General features: G+C 38.8%; 2 protein-coding genes across 3 annotated transcripts in view; one reads left to right on the top strand and one right to left on the bottom strand.

The window, feature by feature from the left end:
* LOC100701335 (protein tyrosine phosphatase receptor type H) overlaps positions 1 to 20,111 on the bottom strand; it is a 574,626-nt gene that overhangs the window by 118,789 nt on the left and 435,726 nt on the right. The gene's annotated exons all lie outside the window — the stretch shown is intronic.
* On the top strand, positions 863 to 17,559 carry LOC100703227 (transient receptor potential cation channel subfamily M member 4). Its single transcript, XM_019362642.2, has 28 exons — positions 863 to 1,159; positions 2,104 to 2,165; positions 2,254 to 2,431; positions 2,822 to 3,002; positions 4,030 to 4,199; positions 4,417 to 4,594; positions 5,077 to 5,141; positions 5,247 to 5,486; positions 5,842 to 5,944; positions 6,039 to 6,160; positions 6,325 to 6,621; positions 6,742 to 6,843; positions 6,948 to 7,076; positions 7,998 to 8,127; positions 8,297 to 8,442; positions 10,649 to 10,761; positions 11,707 to 11,820; positions 11,925 to 11,965; positions 12,060 to 12,292; positions 12,727 to 12,842; positions 13,163 to 13,295; positions 13,388 to 13,562; positions 13,648 to 13,813; positions 13,909 to 14,090; positions 14,402 to 14,534; positions 14,625 to 14,697; positions 15,838 to 15,928; positions 16,637 to 17,559. Exons 1-28 carry the CDS (start codon positions 1,082 to 1,084, stop codon positions 16,666 to 16,668), a joined length of 3,783 nt encoding a protein of 1,260 aa, XP_019218187.1. The 5' UTR covers positions 863 to 1,081; the 3' UTR covers positions 16,669 to 17,559.

Raw genomic sequence — 20,111 nt, 5'->3', positions numbered from 1 at the left:
GAAGTCACGACTGCCGCGTGCACTTCAGCGTGGATGCCAGCTCGGGACATGCCAGCTTCACAACTTAGCCAGCACTTTATACCACTTCAGCAAAGGAACCGGAAAGGAGGAGTCAAAGAAGGCAAAAGATCCACAGGGCTACGGCAGATAGGACCAAAAGGAATGTCAGCAATTAAGGACTGAAGGGGTGGAGAGCTGCCCACATAGTTTTCCATCTACTGAAAACCAAATATCTCTATGTCTGCTCTGACTAACTGGTACTTATTAGAAATGTATGCTCGCAAATGGTGTTGATTTTTGTGTCTTGTGTGAAACGTGCGTTTTATACTTTAAATATGTAAATATTTAAATATGATATGCAATAAATATTTAAGAGAATTAAGTTTGTGGTGTTTATGTATAGTCTTAAAGGAAAGGTATAGTGCAATCCTACAGGTATAAAACCTGCTACATGATCACCTCTCATAAAGAGCCTTTGAAATGGTACAGAGGACAACTATGAGACATCTATAAATTCTAGAAAGATGAAACAATGACCTGAATTTCAGCTGAACAAGACTGTAATTTGCCTCTGAAACAAAACCCCTGCAGGCAGGATTTTTTGTTGTTCATTCTATTGTTCTTTTTTACTTCTGACGGAAGTGAGCACCACAGAAACACATACCTAACAGGTTCTACTACAAATGTGTGATATTTTTAGGCTCCAGTAACAATTAAAGAACACAAGCTTGGGCATGTTTAGCAGTCTTTCTGCTACAGTGGTGTCATTGAGGCTATTCAGTTCCAACAACAAATACCAGTGACCAGATAAGGAGATGAGGAAGTATTTCAATAAACTGTAGCCCACTTTGTGGTTCTGACTGGCCCTTCCTGTTTGCATGCTTTGGTGTGATTGTCTGCCTCTGTGAAACCACACCCTTACCTGTGTGCTGGCTGCACCTATTTTTCTTTGCGCACACTGAGTGACTGCAGTAGCAGGGAATGGGGTTTCAGCAGTAGGAGACAAGGTGGAAATAGTCAGAAAGAAACCCCTTTAATGCTTCCGCATACATTTCTCATTGAGAACGACTGAAAGGAAAATATGAAAGACACAGGATCAGAAGAAGAAGGAGGAGGAGGCGACGGCAGAGACAATATTGGCCAAACTGAGAAGAGCCAGGTGGGTTAGCTTTCACTGAAGTCCTCCAGCTGCTGTTGTGATGCTATAGTGGTGCTTTGGCAAAGTACCGCTACATTTTTTGGAAGTGGAAGTTAACGCTATACTCGGAACTTCTGCCAATGAAGTTTCGAGGAACGGCGGTGAGTCGCCCACAGTCTTCTTGGAAAAACACGTCGTGCAGCAACAGCTGTCCAAACGTGCACGTTTGCGCGAACGAATGCAGGACCTATCCGTCTGCTTTGTTTCCGCTGTGGTTTGTTGACCCTAAACTTGTCTAACCGGTGGACGTTACAGCTTTAACAACTGGGAACGGCTTAGGCGAAGCATTTCTAACGCAGCAGTCCACTTTGCTGGCTAAGCGGTAATGGAAAGCACACCACCTATAAGAAACTAACTTATGTCTACTAAACCGAGCATCGTAACCATAAGCAGCTAAATAAGCGCTCCGGTGATAGTTAATGACGACTGCATTCTGTTCCGTTTAGCTGCATCAGTTGCAGGACTCTAGACGAGGCGTCAGCTACTGGCACCAATAAATGCAATGGGGCCATCGTGTTTTTTTTTTTTCTCAGTTAAACGGCCTGTGGGGAAGGTGTTCTCTCTTTACTGCTTGGCTGATAACATTACAGAAAGATTAGCACTGAATACATTGGTGAAAACAAAATGTAATGTAGCCCCACTGCAGAATATGCTTATGCACAGCCTGACTGTTGCACACACCTGAGCTCAAACTACTTTACATCATCAGAAATCACAGTCTGGTGTTTATGCACAGCACAGCTCACCAACTTATTACTGGGTAGTTTCTCTTAGCCAAAGTCAACATGTGGACGGTTTTCTGCACCCTGCTGCCACATGCATGAGATTTTAGGATTGGATTCAGAATTGAATCAGCTTCTGTAATAATTCAGTAATGTTAAATAACTGTTGAAAAATGCTTTCAGAGTTGGATCCCCAAAATCATCAAGAAAAGAGTGTGCAGCACTTTTGTAGAAGATTCTGTCAGGTACTGTGACCTCTGTCTTTTAATAATAGCACGTCTGTATTTTGAGTAACTTCTCATGGTGTTGTTTTTATCCCTCCACCTCTCTCAGTAATGGTGCATTGTGTCAGTGTGGGGCTGCGAGAGATGACCATGCCTCTGCGGCTCTTGGAGACTATTTCAGCACAGCCATCGTGAACCAATGGAAAAGCATGCAGCACTCCTCTGAACGACCGACAGATGCCTTTGGAGAGGTGCAGTTTGCAGGAGCCAGCAAGAGGCACAGCTATGTGGGTGCTTTTATTTTTCTCTCATAATGTTTGAATGCTTTACTTCAAAAGCCTGAGAGTTCTTGAACATGTGTATATGTTTTTAAAAGAAAGGTGACCCTCCAAAGGTGAGGTAAATAAAGGTAAAGATAAACCCTGAGCTGTAGTAGTCAATTCTTTGAATTTTCCTGACCTTCAGTCTACCTCCACTCCACCTGAGTAAACAGAGTCAAAAGTCAGTACAGATCACATGACAAGCTTCTTTTTTTTTCATTTTATTACAATTTAAAGGTTGAAACACTGAGTCGTTCAGCTTTAGTACTAGTGTGATCACAGGTCATTACTTCTCAAATCTTTTTGCATTGTTGACATGGGCGTGCTTCTTTTAATCCATCAAATGTCTAAACTTAGTTCCTGCGCCTGTCATGGAGCACTGAGCCTTCTATGGTGTACACCATACTGACAGCTCATTGGCATCTTCCTCTACCCAACCTGGTTGTTTCTGTTGTGGGCGGAGAGGGCAAGACACAGGTGAAGACCTGGGTACGGGAGGTCCTCAGACAGGGACTGGTGAAAGCGTCACAAAGCACAGGTAAAAACTTTATGCATCTGCCAGTGTGTCAGTGCTCCAACAAACTCACATGTGTGATGTGTCTGGCATATCTGAGCTCAGCATCTTGTTTCTGTTCTGGTTGCTGAAGCGGGTTATCGTTGGTTAGTAGATGTCATGATAATTTCCAGATGAAGATAAAAGAACTGACAAATGATCCTGTCAGACATTGACCACCTACTCATGGTGGTTTTAGCGGGAAGAATCCAGCTATTACAAAATTTAGTCTGAACACACTACACGACTCCCTGGGGTCCGGTCCTAATTTGGTAGTACAATGGCCATTTCCTCTCTGGCTACTGTACCAAGTGCAGGTGGCATATGGTGATACTGATCTCCCCGTCGTCTGAGGTCACTCGCTGTTTTCTCAAAACAAGTCCAAGACATAGTGAATAAAAAATCAAAGCCCCAAACAAAACATGCACACAAAGATGCAAGTAACTAGACAGCTCACACTCCCTAAACATCTTTGTTAGATAAGACATAGGACAGGGCGTGGCACCATATTTGGTGTTAAAACCCGTTGCATATAAAAACATGTTTTACGCATGTCTGTGGCCTTTCTAGTCTTTTTTATGTGCTTTTAATTCTTTTACAGATAATTGTGTATGCATCTGATACTTGACTTGCTGTGGTCTTAGGTTTATTTCTCAGGGATCAATAATTTGGTTCTGCTCCCTTTGTTTTTCTTCCCGTTTTGGTGCCCAGGTGGTCAAGTCTCATTAGTTTTGTTCTTTTTATAACACTGAACCTTACTGTGTTAAAACTGGTGTAAAATGTGAAACACATTTACAAGTTTTGATATCACCTTTGTTTGTTCATGTTTAGAGAAACAACAGACCCTGTAATAAATTGACAATCTTAGCTTTAAAAAAATAAATAAATTGAGATGCAGTGCAATATGTAAATAAAACAGAATCCAGTGATTTGCAAAGTCACATAAAGTTATATTTTATTCACCGAAGAAAACTGAAAAAAAAAAAATCTGATTTTTCACCTGTTTCCCCAGGTGCATGGATCTTAACTACAGGTCTGCGTGAAGGTGTTGGCAGGTGTGTTGGACAGGCAGTGAGAGATCATGCAACTGCAGCTTCTTCATACTCGCTCAACAAGGTGGTAGCGTTGGGCATTGCTCCCTGGGGCCTTGTGGAAAAACGAGAGCAGCTGGTCAACCCTCAGGTAGTACAGACTCTCACACATTTGCTCATTTCTCTAAGCGTTAAATCATATCTTGTTGTCTTTGTGGAAAAGGACCACGATTTGACACATTGTCCGTGTTGATTTGTCAGGTTTTATTGGGTGAACACACTGTTGGCAGTTCTTGCTCCAATTTAAAATAACTAAGGCTGAAACGTGGAAAGAAACACTGGAATAACTGTTTTTTCTTCTTTTGCAGGGAAGCTTTCCAGCAAAGTACTATGTCCAAAACATTTCCCAGGACTCCTGCTACCTGGATAACAACTACCAGGCCTTCCTCCTCGTGGACGATGGGAGTGTGGGCCGCAGAGGAGGAGAAACAGATTTCAGAGCCAGACTGGAGGAATACATTTCCCACCAGCGCACAGGCATATGGGGTTAGAGATGGTGCCATAAACTATGAAGTACAACATTTATAGCCTCTGAATTAAAGCAGAAACTATACTTGAGTACACATTATCTTCCACTCATGTATTCAGTTTAAGTTAACTGATTTAAATCTAATTGTGCTAAATGAGAATTAACTCTGGTATCCTGTACCATTATTCCCAAAATACATCCTTTCAGAGTTACAGGCTTTACATGTTCCTTTGTGTTTTGGTTGAATGATTTTTTTTTTTGGTATCTATGGGAAGAAAGCCATTGCAAGTCACTGCATGTATTTTACACGTAACTCTACAACATTAACATTCAAGTTAAAAAAAAAAAAATCCACAGGGTACTCTTTGAATGAGTGTCAGCTGTTGTGCTTCATGAAAATTATGCACTTTGCAAATCTTAGTATGATCACTCTCATTAAGTTAGTAAAAACATTTGATCAAGATTGAAACGTGTTAAAAATAGTTGTATCTTTTTAAAGGAAGTGGCAGCATTGACATCCCTGTCCTTTGTATGCTGATATCAGGGGAAACAGACATGCTGAAGGTACAGTCTTTTACAGCTTTTTATGTGAATTATTAAAACAAAAATTGCGAATTCTAATTTAAATTGTGCCAATCTTTATTTCATGGTTTTTGTAATGTCTGTCAGAGAATGGATCTCTCTCTGAAAAAATCCATCCCCTGGCTGGTTCTGGCTGGCTCAGGAGGCTTGGCTGATTTCCTGAGTGATATCTTGGAGAACCGGTCTTCAGCTCCAGCTGTGCCGTCCTCTGGTGAAGGCAACAGTGAGGCTCCTAAAACTCCCAGCGTGGATCTTAAAGACAGAGTGGCAGAACGGTTTAAGAAGCACTTTCCTTCAGAAGCACAGACCGACAAACTAGTTGAACAGGTGAGTGCTGACAACAGAAACATTGCATTGGCCTTTACTCTGCAGAAGAGTACGAGGAAAGACTTTTTATAGCCTGCATATCTGTCAGCTGCTTACTAAACTGTTTTCAGTTCTAATATTCATGCCCTCAGGGAGTCTATGGCTCGACCTTTTTGTCAGTTTTTCAGGATCGCAGTTCCAATTGATTTAAGTCATACCCTCTTGCTTAATTAGAGGCTGTGCCGTGAATGACAACATGAGTTTGAAAAGAACCTTTGTCACCAGTTTCTTCCTCATCGCTGTCTGTCTTTACTAACATCTTTTTTCTAAAATATTTAGCATTGTTCCTGTTCCTTTTCCCTTCTTCTGTCTCCAGGCTTTGAGCATTTACCAGAACAAAGATTTGATTACAGTCTACCACGGAGAGCACGAGAGTCCAAATGACTTTGACACAGTCCTGCTTAAAACACTCGTGGGAGGTAAATATAAGTAGACAGTAATTTTACAACATAGCAGCAACATGCACTTTTAATCCTTATTTTGATTAATTTTTGTCGTGTTTGTGTTTTTCAGCAAGTAAGCAGCAATCATCAGTTGAGGCCAATCCTTATACTGATGAGCTGAAACTAGCAGTAACGTGGAACAGGGTTGACATTGCCAAGACTGAACTCTTCAATGGAGACATCCAGTGGAAGGTGAGGAGGGAAAAAGACATCACACTGAATGGAAATACTCTGAAGTACATTGTGCAGTTTATTATACCACTTCTGACAGATACAGTTTGCCTATGATTTACAGAATACTTGGCTTAAGGTATTAACCTGTCCTAAAACATGATTTTGTTCCTCCAATTAAACAGTATGAAGATTTGGAGGACTCAATGACAGATGCGCTGATCAACGACAAGCCCCAGTTTGTTCGGCTTTTCACTGAGAATGGTTTGAACATCCTGGAGTACCTCACTTATGGCAGGCTGGAAAGCCTCTATCGCTCTGTGCCAGATGGGACCGTGCTCTATCAGCTGCTACAGCAGTGTCTAGCAGAGCGGCTGGCAATAGTGGAACGCCCCTCGCCATCAGAAAAACAGAATTCATCCTCAAAAATGGTGAAAGATAACAATCAAAGTGGACCAGTGAAGGAGGTCACCCTTTTTGAGGTGAGTTTTCTAATCAATGAGATTCTGTCTTTTTTAATTAATTATTCTCAAAGATTCATTACGAATGTGAAGAAAACCTGATACTGTTGTGCCTATTGTCCCACCCACATGTTTCCTCAGGTGTCAGGGGTCCTGGAGCTGTTAATGGGTGATGTCTGCCAGCCTTTCTACTATAAAGCTTTGGGCTTAGAGTTCACTTCATCCAAAAGGACAGCTCTGAGGGTACTCTGAACCTTTCAGAATAAACACACAGTGTACTTGTGCTGACATTTCTATTTTTATGGTTAACATGACAATAAATGTTCTTATATTTTTATTCTTCCCAGCGTGCAAATAAGGTTCTGCGTGGAGATTCGTTCTATCGGGAGCTGCGCTGCCCCCATCCCTGGGCTTCACTCTTCCTCTGGGCTGTACTGCAGAACCGCAGGGAGATGGCCCTTTTCTTCTGGGAGATGGTAAAACCTCTGAGACAAACTGCAAGAATTGTGTTTTACTGGTGTTCAGCTGGTTTGAAATGGATGGATTGTTATTTAAATAGAGCAGAGTTTTCAGGGGAAGTTGCACTATATTGGGCATGTGTGAGAATGAGCTGCAACTGGACCAGGTGTGAAACCTGTTTTTCCACATGATAAAGAAAAAGCTGTTGTGTCAAGAAAAGAAATCACTCAGCACGACTTTTTGGACTTAAATTAGAAGGAATAAATGTGTAAAAAGTTCTGGTAGCTCATTGCCCAGACGGTCCAGTTTTTAGTTTTTTCTTTTAACCGTAGTTGTAAAAACCCCCAGAAATTCCTATAGTAGACAAGTTTGAAACCTTTTGTCATCCACAATGGAAAATGGCTGGGAATAAAAACTTGTATTACCTAATCCCACTCCCAATTTGATCAATTCTGCACTCTGCTTTTCAGTCTCCAATATCACTGAAATGCAGCCACATACTGCTCATTTTACATTTTCACTCCTCGCTTCACTTTTCCTGACAAGCTTGCATTTAAATCTGACTCCCCCATCTCTCCGTCTTCTGGGCTGTTTTCGGGACGTCTGCCTTTACATGTGAGATAAAGCCCCACCCCCGTCTGCATGGATTCCCACATCCTGACAGGCCATTAATACCATTAATATGACGGGCCATTGGAAATGATCTCAGCCTGCGGGCCGTACATTTGACAACCTCGAACTAGACGCTGCTTGCCATGTATCAAAGTTGTTCGAGTCAATTAATTGCAATATATTGTTCATTATTATTTTATGATCCTAAAGGGTAATTTTGTTAAATATTATAAAATCATAGTGTTAAGTCTTAATATAAAATTAAATAATTGCTAAAAACATATTTTATCATGAGTGATGTTATAAATTGGTGATCTCCTTTCCAGGCAGGTGAGGCAGTCCTGAGTGCTCTCACTGGCTGTAATATACTCAGAGACCTGTCCAAACTGGAGGAGGAGACTGAAACCAAACTCTCCATGAAAGAACTGGCCCAGACGTTTGAGAACCTGGCTCATGGTGAGACAGTAACTGCAGTTTTCCACTACACTGTTAGGATGGCTTGATATCTAGTTTTGCAATCATTTTATTTAATTTCCTTAGAATTTTCCTTTCAACAGCTGATGTAACACAATAGTAACAAATCTCATCGAACTCTTCATCACGTGTCTTGTCCACTTTATCGCAGATATTTTCAGCTCTTGTTATCGGAGTGATGAAAACCGTTCCTTCACCCTGCTGATTAGGAAGTCTCCCATCTGGGGTGACACCACCGTCCTTCAGATGGGCATGAGCGCCGATGCTCGGCTTTTCTTCAGTAATGATGGCGTACAGGTGTGTCATATTTGTCATTCATGTGAATGGCGTTCCTTTCATCTAGCACATGGGCCATAAATCTGAATAACATCGTCATTTTCCAAAATATAGGTAACAAATGCAAAGAATGGAATGATATTTTGTAATGATTGTGAATGTAAATGTTTGAAATAAAAATGAACTGAACTGAATGCTATTAAAAAAATGGGCAAGAAATCGAAGGAAGCCATCATATTTATATAGAGAAAATATTGATCATTTGAGGGAAAGAATGGGTCATTCATCCCAAATAAGCCAGCTTTTGTAACATTTCTTGCTCGAAAATCTGCAATTTGCGTAATAATTTTGTGGTCCAATAGTTTGAACAAATCTAATCTTTGAAATTCTACCTTAATGTAACAAATAATTTTTAAAGATATAATTAAAAAAACAAACAAAAAAAACATTGTCCATCGACCCACTTTCAAATGATGTGTTTTGTACATTGAAGTCTGCAACAATGTTTTAAGATTGATATCTCAAAGATTATAATGGGGAAATAATTCAGTTATTTACGAGCCTATTTTTAAATTTCCAGACCTTGGTCACTCTGTCACAAATTGAGGTTTTAAAAAAATTATCAGTCTAATTTTTCTATTAAAAAATGTTATCGTTCCAAGTTTGGACGTACATAATGATTACTGCGAAATTTTAGCTTATATATTTGTATATACTGTCAAGCAATATATTAAAAAAAAGGCTAGCAGATCATTCTCACCTGAAATATATTTTCATGTGTAATATTCTCTTCCAGGAGTGTAAGTCTCAAAGTGGTAGGTAGGTAGAACAGGTCACGAAAATGAAAAATTTGCACATATTGTACAAAAAGAAATTGTTATAAAAAGTAGTTATAAATTGAATACTATTTGTTGCTGTTCTATTTAGATTAGACTATCTACTGATATTTTCACTTTACTCGTACAAGTTTTGATATTTCCAGCATGAAAGTTAAATAGAACAAGCATTTTTTTTTTTTAAATTGTGTGCACAAATATGGAATTTTAAAAGATCGCTTTAATTTTTTCAAATGATACTTTGCCAATACGCAGATACTTCTTGATGTATTTGTCCTAAATGAGAAATCCTGTTTTTATCCAGGCTTTTATCTTTAATTGTTTTTCTGATAGTCATGTTCAAACATTGACTTCTATTTCAATGTGGAAAAAAAATGGCATGAAAGTGTGCAGAGGGGCCTTTTAAAAAAACAACAACCCAAAAACGGATATCTAAAATGTTATTTGATATAAGAAGCTGGGAGATGATGGAGCAGATAATATAATGACCCAGGTCTTGAAAATAAAAAAAACATGCACATATTTAACAAAATTATTTTCTGACTTGGCGTAGCATCTGTGTTCTGTTTGGACAGATCAAAGATGGTCTACTGATATTTTTGGTTTTGTCGTACGTCATATTGTTCCCTGTAGAATGAAATTCTTCCTTTTTTGTGAGTGTGAATTATTTCATGGTAAAAAGGTTTTCTACAGATTTCTTTTTACAACATTGTGTAATTCAACTATAAACTACAAAAATATCAGTAGTTCTCTTGCAATTTGAAGTTTCTATTTAACATGTCCTCAAATATGGGATTTTGTAGGAATGCTAGACTTTCCTTTTCTTTATATTCTAACTAACCAATAATTAAGACATTTTTGGTGCATCTGTCACAAGTTACAGATCAATTTTGATGGTAGGAAAGGACAGTGAAAATTCAGTCTTTTATCTTTAATAGAGATATTCATGTTCAAACGTTGCCTCCGATTTAGATGTGGAAAAAAAGACCTTAAAGTGGGTACATGGACAAATTTTCAAAAAACATATCTTGAAAAGCACTTGATATTTTAAGCTGAAACTCAAATGGTCTGATGAAGCATAAGGCTGTTTTGATTATACAAACTAATGTATACATATACAGTCTCTATAAATAAATATGCTAATACACAATGCCTTGTTATATTAATATATACATCTTTATACACTGATCTGTAATGATTTAGCTACTCCTATCTAAAAGTATTGATTTTTATAAAGAACTTATTTACACGATCATCCAGATTTGCATAGTACAACAGTATAAATTACTTACAAATCAAAAATGGCATAATGTTTCCAAAATAACATATCCCCATGTTGAGCCAGTGAGCTACTGCTGATGGATAGGTCCTTGTTTTCTCTCCTCTTCCAGTCTCTGCTGTCCCAGATCTGGTGGGGTGATATGAAGAGGAACACAGAGGTCTGGAAGCTCTTGCTCGCTTTCTTCTGCCCCATCCTCTGCTACACCAACCTCATTTCCTTCAGGTAAAGCGGTTTTACCAAAGAGGACAAGTTTTTGGTTGTGTTTGCATGCATGTCATTCTGTCTGTAATCATGATAGCGGAAATGTTTCGAATTAATTCTGATAAAACTGTGGGAGTGTAGAGTGGGATCATGACAACCATTATTATTTGGCTTACGTTCACCAAGGTCTTCAAGGTCAACTTATTGATTCACGTCTTTTATCTTTAAAACTACACTTAAAATTTTGCGTCCTTTGTTTGTATTGGCGACATTTAGGAAATTAGACTGCTATATGGGGATTCTAAATATCACATTATAGTTTGTCTCCAAATGTATTGTACCACATTTGACCTCTGACCTCAGTTTTACATTTCACACCTGCCTTCCTTGTCAAGAAGAAAGAAAATGAGCTGCCTAATAAGCTAGAAATATACTAAATCTATATTATATAAGAAGCTCAAGTTATTCATGTCCAGTTATTTACAAATCTATTATCCATGATTTTTGTGTAATCTAATCTGTCACCCATATTTGATTTTCATTACACTACAGACTATTTAACGTGCATTGAAAACCCCCCCAAAGAGAACTAAATAAATATATACAAAACAATACTACGACAGGTGTGCTGTTGGAACGCTGCATGTTTTGGTTTTTTTGGCATTGTGAAGATGAAGGGTGTGTTACTTTAATATAGATAGATAGATAGATAGATAGATAGATAGATAGATAGATAGATAGATAGATAGAGATATCATAGAGATAGAGATATCTCTCTCTCTCTCTCTCTCTCTCTAATCTCTATCTCTCTCTCTCTCTAATCTCTATCTCTATGATGTATTATAGAGATATCATAGAGATATTATAGAGATATAGATAGAGATATGATAGAGAGAGATATCATAGAGATATATAGATATATATCAAAAAAATGTTTAAACATTTTCTACATATTCCACCTCAAAGGACACAAGGCAATCAGCTGGAGGAGGAGGAAATGCCCAATGAGGATGCAGTGGCTCAGGACTCTGACAGCCTTTATGGGACCACCGTCTTCTCTTTCTCTGACATCAAACACCAGTAATATTTCTACTTGCACTCTTCAGTGTTAGTCCATAGAACGTCAGTTTGTTGTTTTTATGTCTTAAGTCTACTAATGAATTAAAAATATTTTCTTACACCAGTGAAGTTGACTCAGAAGTTCACAGGAGTGGTACCATTAAAGGTGTGTCCTGTGTTGTCACTCACTACAAGATTATTGTCACCACATGCTGTCATTTAACTCACCTTCTAATCTGTGTTTATAATCTTTGGTACAGGTGTACCTTACCGACCACCACAGCGTCCATTCATAGTGTCACGCTGGCGTCAGTTCTGGTTTGCACCGGTCACGTCATTTTTGGGCAACGTCCTGATGTACTTCCTGTTTCTCTTGCTTTTCGCCTACGTGCTGTTGGTGGATTTCGAGCCCCCACCACCCTCAGGCCCAGGTGCTGCTGAGTGTGTGTTGTACTTCTGGGTATTCACCCTCGTTTGTGAGGAGATCCGACAGGTGAGTGAAGAGAGACATCTTACTTAGAACTTTATTTCCCAGAAAGGTTTGGTAGCTGTATAAAATGTAAAGGGAAAAACTGAATTTAATAACTATCCCCAAATATAATGTATAATGAACTATCCCCAAAGTGCCATTGCGACACAGTGGTTACATGCTGCTGTGTCAAAAGCCTTAGATTCAAGATTGACATTAAAATAAATGAGCAATTTTTTTTTTTTTAATTTGTCACTGATTTTATATGATTAACACTAAAAAATAAAAAAAATCACGAATTAAAATCTTATACTGTCAGATTTTACTAACTTTACTGAAATAATGACAGTAATTGGAAAGTGCTCGTCTGTATTTGGGTATATGTCATCTAGTAATAGTTGAGTTTTATTTGTTGTTTTCTATGGATCTGTAAAGTAATTTTTGTCTTCTTCATCAAGACCATTTTTTTGGGGACGATGACTTGGCGTCAAAGGTTCAGACTCTACATTCAGGATGTTTGGAATAAATGTGACCTCACTGCCATCAGCCTGTTCATTGTAGGACTAATCTGCAGGTATGGACAAGAAATAAAAAATAATAGAAATAATCAATTCTGATTTTTTTTTTTTTTTTCTACAATATTATTTTTGAATGAGGCTTTGTCATTGCAGATTGTAACATTTGTAAAAACACTGTCCTTGGTTCATATTTAATAATAATAATAATAATAATAATAATAATAATAACAATAATAATAATGGATTGCATTTATTGGATGTCTTAAGTGTTCTATAAAATAATTTTCATAATATTGGGTCTTTAGTTAATTTACAGCTTTGCCACCAGGTGGTGCTGCTACCACACTGATTCAGCATTATTATGCTTGTGTTTCAGGATGTTCCACTGGTCATATGAATTTGGACGGGATGTCCTGTGTTTGGACTACATGGTGTTCACCCTTCGCCTCATTCACATTTTTGCCATTCACAAGCAGCTGGGGCCAAAAATCATCATTGTAGGAAAGATGGTGAGAAAGTTACCATCAGTTGGCATAATACCAGTTGTACACTTTTAATAATATGTCACAAAACAAAATGACAATTTTCTCCTCTTGTTCAGATGAAGGATGTCTTCTTCTTCCTCTTCTTCCTGGGCGTGTGGCTCATGGCGTACGGAGTTGCCAATCAGGCTCTGATCTATTCGTACGATCCAAACCCGAATCGCATTTTTCGGAGAGTTTTCTACAGGCCATACTTGCACATCTTTGGACAGATCCCTGTGGAAGAGATGGATGGTACAAGTGTTTGTGCAACTGGCATAAAAATAAGAAAATCTGTAAAACTTTCTTAACTTTCTCCTTTATGTCTGTTTTGTGACAGTGGGAAAGGACTGGGATATCAACTGCACAGACAATGTGACTTTGATTGAGAGCGGTGAAGAGCCGTGTAGAACTCATGAGAGTAACTGGCTGGTAGTGATTCTGCTAGTCGTATATCTCCTGGTCACCAACATCCTGCTCATCAACCTGCTTATTGCAATGTTTAGGTAAAGAACCAGTCTTTTATTATATCTGAGGATGCATTCACAAACTGAATGGCTTGACCTGACTCAGTGGCTCTGATCTGCTTGTATCCACACAGCTACACTTTCTCTAAAGTGCAGGAACACAGTGACACCTACTGGAAGTTCCAGCGTTACAACCTGATTGTTGAGTACCACTCCCGTCCTTCTTTGGCTCCTCCTTTCATTATCCTCTCACACATCAACCTCTTTATTAAGAGGGTCATCCGCAAAGTGCCCTCTGTAAAGATCCACCACTTTGGTCAGTATTGAATCAGGAGTTGTGAATTTTATTAATATAATAAAATAATAAATACTGCTAATGTATGAAAGTTATTGTCCATTACACATGCTGAATGAGGAAGCCTCAGTTCCATACTTCTATTATCTTTGAGTTTTTTAATCAGTGACTGTGTTTTTTGTTTTTTTTAATTAATTGTTTTATTTTAGTTGCCTTATTAAAATGGAAGCATCTAAATAACTTACTTGCTCACTGACCTCAGTTTAGCAGTGATAAAAGCATGAAAACTGAGTTGAAAGGTAATCATTTCAACCCTTGGTCTTTACTATCAGTGTTAGACTTGGAACCAAAGTCAGCTAACAGATTATCAACATGGGAAACGATTCAGAAGGAAGACTTCCTGACTGCTCGAAACAAGATCCAGAAAAGCAGCGACTCAGAAAGGCTCAAACGGATGTCTGCCAAGTGAGCACACCTTCATGATCCACTGTAGCAGCATTATTTATTACTTTGTGACTCCATCATTCTGAAGTAAATGTATCTTTGTTTATATAGGGTAGATGGTGTGCTTAAACATCTGAGTGAAAGCAGAGACTTTGAACACAGGCTACGGTCTCTGGAGAATCAGGTAAAACCGAAGCTCCAACTTATCATTTTGTACCCTTTGATTCATGATACATATGTGGAGCTGCTGTGAAAGAGCACATTGGTTCAGCCAGTTCAGTATTCGACATAAAGGTTAAAGGACTGAACTGCAGACTTGTTTTGACTGGTATATTAACAGGAAGGTAGAATACAGGGAAAACACCTACTATTTAGTACAAAGACAGTTTTATTTGTAATTAGTGTGGCTGATCTTAAGCAACTCTGTAGTAAGTAATTTTATGTTTTGGAGAAAAGCAAGAAGTGCTGATTATGGGAAAAAGCTGTTGTGTCAGTCAGAATGTTTTTAAGCATTCCATATTTTGATAGCTTAAGATTAGGATACGTCAGAGCCAACAATTCATCAATTGACTACATCACTGTGGTCTTTTTAAAATGAGATTTTTTTTTTAGCCACTAGATGGAGCTAGCCTAACTGTATTTAATTTGCTTACAGTCTTTATGACATCTTCCTGAGAACTGAGGAAAAAAGGATCTTACCATTGAAGTGCTTTGTGATTTCCTGCCTCTTTGGAGCTAAAAGACACCACACAAACACATGAGATATCAATGGGAAGCCCAGGACGTCCTCTATTTAGTACATCAAGACTTAATACCATAGCTCAAATAAGCCAAAAGCTATAGACCATAAACAAATGTTCATTAGAGAGGACATAAATGAATAGGGTGGTTCTCAGGAGGATGTGATAAGCTGGGCTGGACAAGTGTTTAACGGGTGGATTTGAGTGGGATCCAAGTCAGACTGTGTTTTTTTTTTTTTTTTTGTTAATGGTCTGTCTTTGATTAAGCAGTTTCCTGTTTTAAAAAGAAATTGTCCTATGGAGGGCAATAAAGTAACCTTTACCTTAAAAAGTTATCTTACTCTCTATGTAGTGAAAGCGTTAAAGTACTGCTTTAAGTGTATTACTGCATAATATTTAATTAACAGTAAATAATCTGTTTTTAGAAGTTTTATAGACACAAAGCTAAAACATGCAGTGAACAGAAAACTTGAACACATCTATAAAGAAAAAAGTCATCCTTTTTTCAGGTGCTTTTCATTGAGGTTTAAGAATTAATCTTTTCTAATATATAGTTTTAATGATCTTCTGCTCTTTCTTCTCAGATGGAGTATTGCTCCAGTGCACTCAGCTGGGTTGTGGATACTTTGTCACAAGGAAGCACATTTAAACCTCCTCGGCCTCCACCATTACGAGGTATTTATTAGCAGTTATGAAATCATGCCTACAAAACAGCCTGCGTGTTAAAAAGCCACTCTTCATGTACATAGCTTACTTCACTACAAGGTGGCTGTAGCTCAAGTGGTAGAGCAGGTCATCTGCTAACCACAAGACTGGTGGTCTGATCCAGGGCTGTGCAGAGATTTTTAAAGGGGTGGGTGCTCAAAGTTAAAAAGGGGCACATAGAACCAGGCTGAAGAACAGCAACCCACATTCATCAAGAATCTAATATGGAATCGCATCATACTATATCACTGTCATCAGGTGGGGACAATAGAGAGCAATCGTAGCCTATGTTTTACCTACCTCAACAGCAACACTGTACAGCAACACTGTACAGTGTTGCTGTACAGTGTTGCTGTTGAGGGGTTGCTGCTGCTCCTGATCCTGATAGTGTTGGAGGGCAGGGATGTGTTGATCTAAGACTGTAGACTTTGAAAAGTCCATAGCAGAGATGGTAGCTGATTAAACAAGTGTTATGAGATAATAATAAAATGCAGAGATTGGAGACGGCGCTTGGAACCATAAGGCAACAAAACTGTGAGAAATGAACTAGGCTCTGTTTGTGAATCACTCTCTCTCTGCTTCCTTCCATTTCCTCATCTTATCTATCACGCTCCACTTTTTCTTTCTGCTAAAATGTGTCCCTCTCATTCATCTTACTCTACCTATTCCTCTGTACAGATGCATTTGCTTCCTCTTCCGGCTCAACTTAATTTAAGGATACCTTAAATCAAAGAGGACACCTTCATTTCGCTCAAGTTCAGGAAAAAAACCCAAAAATGGAGAACACTCTCTTTTGAGAGCTTCTATCCAGCCCACCACCTTGATTCTCACTGGACTTGGTTTACCAAAGCATATAAACACTGCACTGAAAAGAGAAAACATTTATCCAGCCAATGCCAGACACTTTATGTATGTGAGTGTGTGCGTGTGTGTGACTTGATACAATTAATGCTGTAGTTTTAACAACATGGAATGTTTTACATTTTGCTCTGATATGATGTGATAGCGTCTATAAGCAGTGACATTAGGAACACATTAATACTTTTTCAGTTAAAAATATTGGGCATTCTTAATGTATGCAAATGTACTTACAAATGTATTTGGATGTCTGCATTTTTATTCTTTTCAAATAACTTTCATACAGTATAATGATTCGTTTTGATGATAAGTACAAAAGAATAACTGTAGTTCAACAATCTTCAAGGATTGATTGATTTGCTTTTTCATTGCTCTTGAATCCAAACTGGGAGCTGGTTAAACAGAAGAGGGACCTGAAAGATGGAGTTTCTGCCCCCCGTTTCTACTTTTAAATACCTTCGGAGCCACGAGTAAACTAGCAGTCTGAATGTAAAACACTCTATTAAAGTGGTATGTATGGTACTATGAGGTCTTTCAAATAAAATGGGGCCTGATTTTTGCAGTGTTGTAAGATCTCCAATTTATTTGAATTTTGAAAGAGAGTAAATTAGAGATGATCCAGACCTTCATGGAGATTACCACTGGTGTGTGTCTTCTGGCTTCATGGACAGATAAATGTAAATAGACTTGGTCCTGGGAAAGAACCCTGTGGAACTCCATAATTAAACTTACTGTGAAGAAGACTCCATAGATTTGATCCATTTGTCCACCCATTTACACACTGGTGATGGCAAGCTACATTGTAGCCACAGCTGCCCTGGGGCGCACTGACAGAGGCGAGGCCGCCGGACACTGGCGCCACCGGGCTCTCTGACCACCACCAGCAGGCAACGGGTGAAGTGTCTTGCCCAAGGACACAACGACTGAGACTGTCCGAGCCGGGGCCCGAACCAGCAACCTTCCGATTACAAGACGAACTGCCAACTGTTGAGCCACAATCGTTATTGTCTACACAATCAGGATGCCTGTTTTCTCGAGCAGTATTGCATTGCAACAGGGCACACTGCAGTTCTGAGAATGCTGATATACTTGCTTTTCTTCATTGCAGCCACCATGAAATCAGCCATTCACAGACACACTTAAACATGCAGACACATGCACAGAAACATACAGTTCAGCTGGAAAGTATTCACAAGTTACAGCAGTCTGAATGTAAAACACTCTATTAAAGTGGTATGGTACTATGAGGTCTTTCAAATAAAATGGGGCCTGATTTTTGCAGTGTTGTAAGATCTCCAATTTATTTGAATTTTGAAAGAGAGTAAATTAGAGATGATCCAGACCTTCATGGAGATTACCACTGGTGTGTGTCTTCTGGCTTCATGGACAGATAAATGTAAATAGACTTGGTCCTGGGAAAGAACCCTGTGGAACTCCATAATTAAACTTACTGTGAAGAAGACTCCATAGATTTGATCCATTTGTTCATGTCAATTTTGTAATCCTTGTTAGGGTTCCTGCTGTACCATTTTGGATTAACTAAAGGCTTTTCAGGAAATTTTAGAGCAGCACTATAATAATGAATGAATTACAGTATTCCAGCCAGAAGAAATTAATGCATGAAATAGGGTTGTAATAATTCATTGTGTAAAGCGAATAACAGTTCTAAAAAAATTCTCCAAGCATTTTTTTTTTGCGTTAATGTTTTGATTTGATCCATAATTCTGTTGTCACCATTTAAATAGTTTAACTTAGACCCAGAGTCTTCCATTTGCCACATGTGTATAGATAAAAAGGTGGAGCTGTATCCAAGACTGAGCTCAGATTGTTGTCACAGATTGCTTTAGTAACATTCATAAGCATGAATAAAATACACTAATTACATTGCGCTAACAGTTATAATAAAACACAAGCTTTTGTTTTTCACAAATCATTAAAAGTATATTTGGGTCCGTAAAACCCTGAGCCACTGACCTGAGGCGGGTTGGACTGAATTATTACCAGCATTAAATGGTAAATGGCCTGTATTTGTATAATAATAATAATAATGGATTGGATTTATATAGTGCTTTTCAAGGCACCCAAAGCGCTTTACAATGCCATTATTCATTCACGCTCACATTCATACACTGGTGGAGGCAAGCTACGGTTGTAGCCACAGCTGCCCTGGGGCAGACTGACAGAGGCGAGACTGCCATATCGCGCCATCGGCCCCTCTGGCCAACACCAGTAGGCGGTAGGGTAAAGTGTCTCTGACCACCACCGGCAACCTTCCGATTACAAGACGAACTGCCAACTCTTGAGCCACGATCGTTATTGTCTACACAATCAGGATGCGTGTTTTCTTGAGCAGTATTGCATTGCAACAGGGCACACTCCAGGTCTGAGAATGCTGATATACTTGCTTTTCTTCATTGCAGCCACCATGAAATCAGCCAATCACAGACACACTTAAACATGCAGACACATGCACAGAAACATACAGTTCAGCTGGAAAGTATTCACAAGTTACAGCCTTATTCCAAAATGGATTCATTTAATTTTTCATCTCACAATTCTACACATCCTAATTACATACTTTATAATTACAAAGTGAAAAAAGTTTGCTTGAAATTCTTGCAAATGTATTAAAAATGAAACACTGCCTTTTCCATGACACTCAAAATTGAGCTAAAAAAACCCCAACTCAATTCCATGGCTGCTGCTGGCTGGTTCAGGAGGCTTGGCTGATTTCCCGAGTGATGTCTTGGACAACCTGTCTCCAGCTCCACCTGTGCAGTCTCCTGGGGAGGGCGACAGTGAAGCAGATCCCAGCGTGGATCTTAAAGACAAAGTAGTGGAACATTTTAAGAAGTATTTTCTAAACCAAAGACCGACAAACTAGTTAGAGAATGTGAAGAAAAACCAATAGCAATAGCCTTGTGCTTCTGGTCCCACCCCCTGTTTCATCAGGTGTCAGGGGTTGATGCAACTGTTAATGGGTGATGTTTTGCCATTGCAAAATCATAACATTCTTTAATACAATGTGCGTTTTAACGCACTTGTTTGGACATAGTGTGCCATAAATGTTTTTTTAATGTCTGGTTTTAGTCACTCAAATTCAAAACATTTCATCCTCTACCAAATTTCACAGGTTTTATTTACAGGTTTGCCACCGGGTGGTGCTGTTACCACACTAAATGAGTGTTACTGTTTATGATTCAGGACGTTCCACCGGTCACGCAAATTCAGCTGTGATATGCTTTCCTTTTCTTTTAAAGTTTTCATACAGTATAATAAATGAGTAGCTATATGT

This window comes from Oreochromis niloticus, linkage group LG8 (genome assembly GCF_001858045.2).
Source record: "Oreochromis niloticus isolate F11D_XX linkage group LG8, O_niloticus_UMD_NMBU, whole genome shotgun sequence".
Classification (NCBI taxonomy): Eukaryota; Metazoa; Chordata; class Actinopteri; order Cichliformes; family Cichlidae; genus Oreochromis; species Oreochromis niloticus.
This window is presented reverse-complemented; position numbering and strand designations above follow the sequence as displayed.